The following is a 12,078-nucleotide window of genomic DNA, read 5'->3' as shown; positions in this document are numbered from 1 at the left end:
GTTTTCTTTTTTAAATGAAGATGACTATAGAGCTGCAGAACCTGACTTCAGTGTGTCGCCATGTAAGAGTCATTCCTCCATCTACTTCAGCCTTTGCCATTGGGCTGGGTAAGTTGCTATACTAGCTCTGAAGATGCAAAATTGTACAAGAACTAATTTCTCTACTTAAATGTAATACATTGATTTTTGTGTGTGTCCCATCTACAATGCAATCCAGGTGGGCAGATCCTTAATCCCATAGAGTCTCATATCACTTCTTAGAAGTTAGAGGTTGTCTTACCTGTCTAGGACAGTCTACATGAAACTCCCAGACAGAAGTCTGAGACTCTAGTGGTCTAATTAAAAATGAAATGTAGGGAGATCAGATTGAAACAAAAGAAATGGTATGCATAACACATCTAGACGTAGGCTATGTCTACACTACTGCGGTAAATCGATCTACACTACGCAACTCCAGCTACATGAATAATGTAGCTGGAGTCGATGTTCCTTAGATCGAGTTCCCGCGTGGTCTACACCGCGGGTGGTCAACAGGAAAAAATCTCCCATTGACTTACCTTACTCTTTTCGTTGGGGGTAGAATACAGGGATTGGCTGGAGAGCAATCTGCAGTTGATTTGGTGGGTCTCTGCTAGACCTGCTAGATCGACCACCAGTGGATCGATCTCAGAGCATCGATCCCTGCCGTAGTGTAGACCTGCCCTGAGACTGCAAAAACTCAGCTAGGTCCTGATTCAATGCCCGTTGAAATCAGTGTAAAGAGTCCCTTACTGCCCATTGACTTCAGAGGGAGCCATGGATATATAAGGACTGCAGGGCCAGGCTCTCTTATGGTCACACCATTTATGGCAAATTATCTAAGATAGCACATATTAAGAGTTCACTAAGAGCAGCTTTCAAAGGGCAGAATATGGTCATGAAAGCATAGAACAACTTTTGTATTTGAAATTTTAAATCACCTGCATTTTCTTTCCTAGGAAAATTTCCAGGAGAGGGTGGACTTGTCGCTCCTGGGATGACTTGCCAGTACACAATTCAGTTTATTCCTGAATATTTAGCTGATTATGAAGATTATATTCTAGTGGAGACGCAAGCACCATACTCTCTCCTAATCCCTATAGAAGCTAGGAGACCACCTCCTGTATTAACATGTAGGTGCAAGCACTCAATAGTTTCTGTTAAGCTTTAGGTCTCTGATTTTTAAAGGGCCTTGACTGTCTCCAGCTTTATGGAGGATTGTAGAACAATGTTGCAGTGCATTTCATACCACTTAGGTGTCTAACTGTCTGATTTACATGCCTAATCTGATTAATAGGCATTTAAATGCTGTAAAATACTCCCTTAATTATCTTAATTTGTATCTGCCAAATTGTGCCAACAGTTATTTTCAGGGTGCAGAGCCAGAGGCCCAAAAATCTGAAGCCACTTTTGAAACTCAGATTCTATATATTTGCTATGTCCATCACTTCCTCGATTGTTAAACATTAAATATCTAGGGTGCTGTTTACTGCAGAACTGTCCTCTGAAAATATCTAGCCCAGCCTGTAATATCTCAAATCTCAATCTCAACTGGCATAAATCTGCATAGCTCAATGAAGTTATGCCTATTTATATGAGCTGAAGATGTGCTGTTTTTGTTAGCCATCAGTGATTTACTTTCCCCCAACACAAAGCTCTTTTACAAAATCTTCTTTATTGTTATCAAAGTTTGACACAATCCTTAAGTACTTGGAGCTGGAAGCATCGTTGAATATGGGAGAGTTATAGCAAGTTACAGCTCAAACTGCTGCACCTTTAAAGTAACCATTTAAAGTGTTTAGCATCTTTAGAGTCTTAATAATTCATATTCAATGAGTCCATGTTTAAAGAGTAATTGATTAAATAACTATTTTTCCTGCAGTTAGCTTTCACTACATGTGTATTTTCCTTTGTTGTATTGTTTGTTGCAGTGCCTCGCATCATCAATTGTGGTTCCTGCCTTGTGGGGGGAGTAAAAATGACAGAATTTGTGTGCAGAAATGAAGGGTCCAGTAATGGAAAGTTCTGTATTATGCCAAAGAAAGTATGGCCGCCTCCTAATTTCAGGGTAAGTGATTGGGAGGAACCATTGGACACAGTTTAGGTATCTCAAAGTATAAAGACTTTGTGGGCCATGACAATCAGCAGGGCTGGCCTGAAGTCATACATGCTCCTCTGTAAACTTCAAAAAAGGCCCCTTGTATCTGCCACTTGATTGTGACAACAGCACCCTTCCTGCCCTCTGCTCCCCCCAGGTAACCCAGAAAGCCATGAGGATTTTCTGTCAATTAAGCAATGGTATATACCTTTGAGATTTATTGAAGAAGAAGAAGAATTATATGGAAAGAAAAAAGTTTAAGTGTCACAGGATGTCACCTATTCTAAATAGCTGGCTACAAAAACCCAACATGATCAATTTATTTTGTTTGTTCTTTTCACTTCAAGGCTGTTGCAACTATTGGTTTTGTGGAGCAAGGTCCATTTGGGATCCGACCTGCTGTTTTTGAGCTAGGTCCAGATCAAGCTATGTTATTAGAGGTCAGTAATTAGTGTTTAATATTTTGTACTTTACCAAATATATGAGCAATATAGGCCATTTTAAAATCCCTAAGTGTGATGCTTAGGGGGTTCACCCAGACCAGTAAGGGGTTGTGTCACTGCCTGCCCGATAGCCTTGGCTGCTTCTGTACTGTGCAGCTTTGGCTCAGAGTCCTGACACCAGCAGCCTGCTTACAGCACAATGGCCTCCCCCTGGCTTCCAGCAGCCTGGTTACTCCTTCCAGGGTGACACCAAGAGCCCTTCCAGTCCCAAGTCTACCTAAAACCATCTCCTCTGCAGTGCGCAGCCCCTCTCACTGTAGCACTAACAAAACCTTATCAAGTCGCTGCTCCTTTAAAGAGGCAGTACGCAGTACCAGCCTGTAAGTTTGGCTGAGGATTTTACTCTTCAGTTTGAAACACTGCACTTTGATGTTTGTGTAATAAAAGAAGATTATTTATTAATGAAGAACAGATATTTAAGTGATACCAAGTAAGGAATTGAGATAGAAATGGTTACAAATAAACAAAAGTAAAAATACGCTTCTAAGACTAAAACCTAACTCAACAAACTAGAGTCTTCTGTTCAAAATAGATTTCTCACCACAGCTGGTCTTTCAGCATGGCTGGCCAGTCTTTAGCCAGGATCCAACAGAGCTCAAGCTCTTGATTTCTTTGTCTCCTCAGGTGAAGTGTGAGAAATCGGCTTTCTCTCTCTGCCTATATCCTCAAAGTTTATCTTTGTTTTCAAAGTCAAGAAGCCCTCCTGCATCCACCATGGAGTTGACGCCACATTAATTTTTATAGTCTCCACCACCATCATGATAGTTAAATGGTTATCTCCCCCACTCGTTAATTTGATGGCTTTGTTTATCTTTTATGTAAATATACTTCTGTAGGCTTTCTCTTTGCTCAGTTTACATTGGAGACACATTCAAGCAGGTGCAACCATATTCCTTTGTCTAGGGCAGGATGATTTAAGCCCTACTTGCCAAACACATTTTAAGAACGTATTTCCAACCCATATTTATAATTTTTTGTATATCACCTGTACATACACCATGCCTCTTGGAGGTCTCCCATGCATAGGAAGAATGCACTCACTAAGCCACCCATTAGGAGGCTGTAGTGTACACTCCTTTCTTTCACGTATGTGGACAGTGGTGAGGGGAGTGGTGCCATGGCCCTATCACCTTTCTATGCCTTTGGGGAGGCTTGTACTCCAGGAGGTGCTAGTGAGTAGCATTTGAGAGCATAGAGACTGCAATTATAGGTGCTTGTAAGGGGAGAAGGCTCCTGTGCCCTTCCAGCTCTGCTCACATATCCAGGGGACAAGCCCAGTCTGACCCTAATCAAGGGATCCTGTGTGAAGCCAGAGACAACAACAGTTTGAGATCACAGGAGTACATCCCTTACTGTAATGGAGAGAGTCAAATCCAAGAAAGCACTTTCCTTCACAGATTGCCTTGGGAAGGAAGGGCAATCTCTCCTCCTCTTTCCTTTTGGAGCATAAATTCCTTTGTTGCATGCTGCAGATGCTTATGCTCCATTTTGGATGCCAGTTGTGCTCTTTTCGAAGAGGGACACTCCAATTAATATATAGATCTTGCTGATACTACTGCTTTCTTTGCTGTCCTTTCCCGTTTTCTCAGATCCAGATTACACAGAGATCTTCTGCAGAGTGCTGATTGGTTGAAGGATGCATAGGGATGGATGAATAACGTTGATAATGATCTCTGCATGCTATCCACACTCTTTTGCAGTATATTTATCCCATAATTAAGGCTTGATTCTGCCCTCAGTTACATTGGTGGAACACCAGTGAATTCAGAAGACCTACTCTTGATTTACCTCAAAGTAACTGAGAGCAGACTCTGAACATTAAAGACTTTTTATGACATATGTAAGGTTTTATAATTGATTAATTGATCACTAGAGTTTTTTTGTAATGAACATCTCTGTATAGAAGTCTAAGAATTGTATGAAATTAGTTATGGGCACGCTATTTCATTGTGTGTAATTGTCTCTTTTAGATACTGTTTTCCCCCTCGTCTCCTGAAAACCTGAAGCAGACATTCACTATTGTTTGTGATAATTGCCAGATCAATGACATCACAGTTACAGGTTTGTTTCTAATGTGTTTTGAGATATTGTATAAAGCGGAAAGTACAAGGTGATTTAAACATTTTTAAATCAATGGATTAATCAGTGTTTGCAAAGCATTTTGAAGATGTTAATGTCAATGTTCAATGTATGTTGTTATTGTTACATTATCCTACTAAATGAAACATTTGGAATCCCAACTGCACTAGAAACATACCTCTTAACTTGATGCGTGACGCTGGCCTTTAAACTATGTGAGAAAGTCCTATAATGAATCATAGAATCATAGAAGATTAGGGTTGGAAGAGACCTCAGGAGGTCATCTAGTCCAACCCCCTGCTCAAAGCAGGACCAACCCCAACTAAATCATCCCAGCCAGGGCTTTGTCAAGTCGGGCCTTAAAAACCTTTAAGGGTGGAGATTCTACCACCTCCCTAGGTAACCCTTTCCAGTGCTTCACCACCCTCCTAGTGAAATAGTGTTTCCTAATGTCCAACTAGACCTCCCCCACTGTAACTTGAGACCATTGCTTCTTGTTCTGTCATCTGCTACCACTGAGAACAGCCGAGCTCCATCCTCTTTGGCACCCCCCTTCAGGTAGTTGAAGGCTGCTACCAAATCCCCCCCTCAGTCTTCTCTTCTGCAGACTAAATAAGCCCAGTTCCCTCAGCCTCTCCTCGTAAGTCATTTGCCCCAGCCCCCTAATCATTTTAGATGCCCTACGCTACACTCGCTCCAATTTGTCCACATCATTTCTGTAGTGGGAGGCCCAAAACTGGACGCAATACTCCAGATGTGGCTTTACCAGTGTCGAATAGAAGGGAATAATCACTTCCCTCGATCTGCTGGCAATGCTCCTACTAATGCAGCCCAATATGCCGTTAGCCTTCTTGGCAATGAGGGCACACTGCTGTCTCATGTCCAGCTTCTCATCCACTGTAATCCCCAGATCCTTTTCTGCAGAACTGCTGCTTAGCCAGTCGGTCCCCAGTCTGTAGCGGTGCATGGGATTCTTCCGTCCTAAGTGCAGGACTCTGCACTTGTCCTTGTTGAACCTCATCAGATTTCTTTTGGTCCAATCCTCCAATTTGTCTAGGTCACTCTGGACCCTATCCCTACCCTCCAGCATATCTACCTCTCCCCCAGCTTAGTGTCATCTGCAAACTTTCTGAGGGTGCAATCCATCCCATCATCTAGATCATTAATGAAGATATTGAAAAGGACCAACCCCTGGGGCACTTCCCTTGATACTGGCTGCCAACTAGACTTCAAGCCGTTGATCACTACCCATTGAGCCCAACGATCTAGCCAGCTTTCTATCCACCTTATAGTCCATTCATCCAATCCATACTTTTTTAACTTGCTGGCAAGAACACTGTGGGAGACCGTATCAAAAGCTTTGCTAAAGTCAAGGTATACCACATCCACTGCTTTCCCCTCATCCACAGAGCCAGTTATCTCATCATAGAAGGCAATCAGGTTGGTCAGGCATGACTTGCCCTTGCTGAATCCATGTTGACTGTTTCTGATCATCTTCCTCTCCTCCAAGTGCTTCAAAATGGATTCCTTGAGGACTTGCTCCATGATTTTTTCCAGGAACTGAGGTGAGGCTGACCAGTCTATAGTTCCCTGGATTCTCCTTTTTCAAAGATGGGCACTATATTTGCTTTTTTCCAATCGTCCTGGACCTCTCCCGATTCCCACGAGTTTCAAAGATAATGGCCAATGGCTCTGCAATCACATCAGCCAACTCCCTCAGCACCCTCAGATGCGTTGCATCTGGCCCCATGGACTTGTGCATGTCCAGCTTTTCTATATAGTCCTTAACCTGTTCTTTCACCACTGAGGGCTGCTCACCTCCTCTCCATACGTGCAGCCCAGTGCAGCAGTCTGGGAGCTGACCTTGTCTGTGAAGACTGAGGCAAAAAAAGCATTGAGTACTTCAGCTTTTCCCACATCATCTGTCACTAGGTTGCCTCCCCCATTCAGTAAGGGTCCCACACTTTCCTTGACCAACTTCTTGTTGATAACATACCTGTAGAAACCCTTCTTGTTACCCTTCACATCCCTTGCTAGCTGCAACTCGAATTGTGCTTTGGCCTTTCTGATTACACCCCTGCATGCTCGAGCAATATTTGTATACTCCTCCCTAGTCATCTGTCCAGGTTTCCACTTCTTGTAAGTGTCCTTTTTATGTTTAAGCTCACCGAAGATTTCTCTGTTAAGCCAAGCTCGTCGCCTGCCATATTTGCTATTTTTTCTGCACCTCAGGATGGTTTGTTCCTGTGTCCTCAATAAGGCTTCTTTAAAATATAGCCGGCTCTCCTGGATTCCTTTCCTCCTCATATTAGCCTCCCGGGGATCCTGCCCATCAGCTCCCTGAGGGAGTCAAAGTCTGCTTTTCTGAAGTTCAGGGTCTGTATTCTACTGCTCTCCTTTCTTCCTTTTGTCAGGATCCTGAATTCGACCATCTCATGGTCACTGCGGCCCAGGTTGCCACCCACTTCTACTTCCCCTATCAATTCTTCCCTGTTTGTGAGCAGCAGGTCAAGAGGAGCACGACCCCTAGTTGGTTCCTCCAGTACTTGCATCAGGAAATTGTCCCCAACACTCTCCAAAAACTTCCTGGATTTTCTGTGCACTGCTGTATTGCTCTCCCAGCAGATGTCAGGGTGATTGAAGTCCCCCATGACAACCAGGGCCTGTTATCTGGAAACTTCTGTTAGTTGTCCGAAGAAAGCCTTGCCTACCTCATCCTCCTGGTCTGGTGGTCTGTAGTAGACACCCACGATGACATCATCCTTGTTGCTCTCACCTCGAAACTTAATCCAAAGGCTCTCAACAGGCTTTTCTCCAGTTTCATACTGGAGCTCTGAGCAATCATACTGCTCTCTTACATAGAGTGCAACTTCTCCACCCTTTCTCCACTTCCTGTCCTTCCTGAATAGTTTATACCCATCCATGATAGTGCTCCAGTCATGTGATTTCCCCATCAAGTCTCTGTTATTCCAATCACATCATAGTTCCTTGACTGTGCTAGGACTTCCAATTCTTCCTGCTTGTTTCCAAAGCTTCTGGTGTTTGTTTTACAGGCACCCAAGATAACTAGCTGATTGCCCTACTTTCTCAGTATGAATTAGGTGGCCAATGAGAGGAATTAGCAAGGGAGAAAACTTAAAATAATGTGTGATTCATTCCATTGGTCTTATACCATTTTGCATTGACTCAAGATTTGATATTTATGTTATCAAGAATATACGGTGACAAATTGTAAAATTCCAGTTTTTGTGGGAAAGACGTGCATTTGGGTTTGAAACGTGTTGTGGCATACCCAGTCTTAAGCTATGTAGGCAATTGTGTTATGTTTGCTAATTTAACCTTTTGATTTTTAACCTAAATGCTTTTCTTACCAAGGACTTGTAAATACTTAAGAAATTATATATAAACTTCCAGGCTTCCTAATAATTTTATTGAAAAATTTGCAGCAGTGCAAAGGTTTTTACTATTTGCTGTAGTTGTTAATATACAACTCTTTTTTAATTGGTTATTTTCTGTGATAAAGATTGGGGGTCAGATTCTCAGTTGAACTCTCATAGCTCAATTGACTTCAGTGGAACTGTGCCAGTTTACACCAAATCATATCAGTTTATACTAGCTGATGAGCTGGCCTTGCAACCCCAAAATGTGTTAAATACATAAGGAAACTGTCTGTATATATTGGTGTAGATTGGCAGTGAAATGATATCACGAAGGTACTGTAGTCCTAGCACGTTGGAGCGCAGAAGGCTGAGGAAAACCCAGATTTATCAGTAGTGTCCATTGCTGTAGGTATGGTCATGAATAAGCAAGTAGTGTGAATAAACTTAACTCCCATATGGTAAACAGCGATTCATATTTATTTTCTTGCAGGAAGTGGACAGCTGATAGCTTTAGAGCTTTTATCTGTCACTGGTGGAGAAAGCCATCCAGCCCCTGGTGAGCCTACAGACATAGCAGCACAGCACCTCATACGTTTTGACCCCCAAAATCCACATGCCACAACAGAGAAGAAACTCCTTATAAGAAACTCTACGTACGTAGCTGCTAGTAATATAATAGCACGTTAGGACTGTAGAGTGTTGTTTTATGACCTAATATGTGCTACACTCTTCTGTTAGATTGGGACAGCAAGAATCCCCTAGGTTGGGGAAATGTTCATGCAATTAATCAGCAATATGGATAAATGTTATTCTTGTTTGCAATAGCAGCCACGGGCACAATATACATATATCAGAGTGCTAAAGGCAGCTAGAGATCACACTCCTGACTGAATGGCTGATCTGCTGTCATATTTTGATACATTTTCAGCTCTTTATACTATATCCCTCCAGCCCCAGAAGATTTGTAAATGGGGGAGTTGGGGACAAAATGTCCTTAGTGGGAACACCTAAATCTAATAGATTAAATTATAAACTCTCTTTGGGATAAGGACCACATCTTAAAGTGCATTTATACTGTGCCTAGTACAATGGTACCCTGATCCTGATTGAGACCACTGGGCATTGCTGTAACACTAATAATAATAAAATAATAATAATAATAATATAATTAACAATAAGTGCAATATCTCTGATAACTGAAGTTAGAGGTTTGCAGATAACCAAAGCATCAGTGGGCCAGATACTTACCTTGATTACATTAATGTAAATCCTTACTGACTGTATTGACTTCACTGGAGTGCAGAACCTGACATGGAAACTGTATACAGACAAAATGAAAAGTGACAGAGAATTGTGTTTGGATTTATAAATGACGGGTCAGATTCTCAACTAGGGTAAATTGGCAGAGCTCCATTGCTATTGTGATTCCCGCCTGTTGAGGATCCAGCATCACATTTTCTGTACATTTTAATTGCACTGGCATGGTCACTACACTTTTACTGTAAAGCATTTGTATGAAACAGACCTGTACTTTGTGAAACAAACTTGCATACAATGCAGTAGTAAACAGGTGACTATCAAGAATAGTTTTATAGTTTCTGTCATACCAGGCAGTATAAAAATTGCACTTGTTCTTTTAGTTTCACCTCATTTGCACTCAGAAATTAAAATATCAGCTTCCTGCCATACTTATTGTGTAGTGTGAGGTTTTAGATGTCACAGTGAAGTGGATTTTAAAGCCTATTAAATTACACACAATTCCCCATGAAGCAACTCAATTAAGCAAGCATTCTTATTGACTGCTTTCTAGTTAAGTGGCATGATTGGCTAACAATGCATAGTCATTTACTTACATGTCAAGAGTCTAAGCCTGACCTCATTTTACAATTAAATATAGAAACCTACCTACATAATAGCTAGCAGTACAGTCCAAACCCACTGAAGTCAATGGGAGTGTTTCCATTGATTTCAGTGGGCTTTGGATGAAATTCCAGAAAGGGAAAAGTTTGATGTCAGCAAAGGCTCCTTCTGTCACCTAAATGCTGCACTACATTATAGGTTAAGAAGGCTAGAATCATAGAAATGTAGGGGTGGAAAGGATCTTAAAATGTCATTTAATCCATCCTCCTGTGCTGAGGCAGGATTAAGTATACTTAGACCACCCCTGGTAGGTGTTTGTCTAACCTGTTCTTAAAAGCCTCCAATGATGGGGATTCCACAACCTCCCTTATTAACCTATTCTAGCTCTTAACTATTCTTATAGTTTAAAAGTTTTTCCTAATATCTAACCTAAATCTCCCTTGCAGCAGATTAAGCTCATTACTTCTTGTCGTACCTTCAATGGACATGGAGAACTATTGATCACAGTCCTCTTTATAACAGCCCTTAACATATCTGAAGACTGTTATCAAGTCCCTTCTCAGTTTTCTTTTCTCAGGACTCAACATGGCCAGTTTTTTAAAGTTTCCTCATAGGTCAAGTTTTCTAAACCTTTTACGATTTTTTTGCTCTCCTCTGGTCTCTCTCCAGTTTGTCCACATCTTGTGCTAATAGCTTTTCAATACTTATATAGTTTATCACAGCTTCCTTGTATTTTTATACTGTAACAATCTTCCTACACAACTCTATCAGTTTTGTGACTAGTAGAGATTTTCTTATGATCTGTAAGGAAAAGGATATTGTGGACTGTGGTACAATTTTATACTATTATCTTACAGAAAAAAATCTATCTAAATATTTGGTATTATAGTCTTTTTCTGTTTTATTAATCTATTTCCAGTCATGTGGAACTTCCTTTCTACTGGCAGATAATGAAGCCTAATCTGCAACCATTAATGCCTGAAGAAACTGAGGACCTTGCAAAGGTCAAGTACCACCTAGATGTAGAGTCAGCTTTCTCTATAAATCCTAACCTGGGAATTCTGCAGCCGCACACTGATCACGAGTTTATTCTCACTTATGCTCCGCAGGAGGTACCGGTCAAGATTTCTTATTTCCTGTAAATTCCAGCTGTGTATTTTTATGCAAGTCATAAAAACCTTGCTGTAGAGCTTTTTGAATTAAGTTTAATCAACTGTTGTGGTGCTGGGATACATAGTATTAAAAATCTACAGCGTTATTAAAGGAAAATATGTTTTGGTTGCAAAATATCGAGCCTGATTCTGATCTCAGTTTTATACTGATTCAGCTCCATTAACTTCATCTGAGATGCTTGAGATTTACAGTGGCATCAGAGCAGAATTGGGTTAGTGTATTTAAAAAGACTTGATCCAAACAGATTACAGAGTTGAGGGTGATTAGGGTCACATAACTGCCTAAACAGGAGTGGAATGTATTGTGGTTTAAGAAAGATCTTAATACAAGTTAATAGAAAACTGAATTAATAAATGTTTCATTAGTGAAAACATAAAATGACACACATTGCATTATTCAGATTACTGGTGTTTATAAATAAGTGAGCTCTTTGTAACACATTACAGTATTAAGGTCCGACTGTATGTCATTCCTTCACACTATTAGCATAAAAGAAGAGCCATCTTTAAATTTAGTACTGCCAACAGGTACAACAGTGCCTCTTTTTCAAGCACAGTTTGGAGTTTGATGACCTCTGAATTTTGATATTAGTGGGATGGATAGACAAATACTTCAGCTGTTAAGGCATTAAAGTAATTTTATTCTTGATTTAGGAAAATCTCGCAGATATTTGTCTACAGTATGTAATATACCAGGGCAAATTATAAGATATGTTAAAGGAAAAAGTCTGAACTACAGTAGAACCTCAGAGTTACGAACACCAAAGTTACAAACTGATTGGTCAACCACACGCACCTCATTTGGAACTGGACGTATGCAATCAGGCAGCAGCAGAAACCAAAAAAAAAAGTAAAAAAAAAAAAGTAAATACAGTACAGTACTGTGTTAAACATACACTACTAAAAAATAAAGGGAAAGTTTAAAAAAAAAGATTTGACAAGGTAAGGAAACTGTTTCTGTGCTTGTT

General features: G+C 40.7%; 1 protein-coding gene across 1 annotated transcript in view; it reads left to right on the top strand.

The window, feature by feature from the left end:
* DLEC1 (DLEC1 cilia and flagella associated protein) overlaps positions 1 to 12,078 on the top strand; it is a 64,512-nt gene that overhangs the window by 11,030 nt on the left and 41,404 nt on the right. The window contains exons 8-14 of the mRNA XM_074946371.1: positions 21 to 108; positions 978 to 1,151; positions 1,950 to 2,086; positions 2,464 to 2,556; positions 4,590 to 4,680; positions 8,569 to 8,731; positions 10,858 to 11,050. Coding sequence (XP_074802472.1) covers positions 21 to 108; positions 978 to 1,151; positions 1,950 to 2,086; positions 2,464 to 2,556; positions 4,590 to 4,680; positions 8,569 to 8,731; positions 10,858 to 11,050 — 939 coding nt within the window. The remainder of the gene's footprint in view (positions 1 to 20; positions 109 to 977; positions 1,152 to 1,949; positions 2,087 to 2,463; positions 2,557 to 4,589; positions 4,681 to 8,568; positions 8,732 to 10,857; positions 11,051 to 12,078) is intronic.

This window comes from Natator depressus, chromosome 2 (genome assembly GCF_965152275.1).
Source record: "Natator depressus isolate rNatDep1 chromosome 2, rNatDep2.hap1, whole genome shotgun sequence".
NCBI lineage: Eukaryota > Metazoa > Chordata > Testudines > Cheloniidae > Natator > Natator depressus.
The sequence above is the reverse complement of the archived record's forward strand: the minus strand, read 5'-3'. Positions and strand labels throughout refer to the sequence as shown.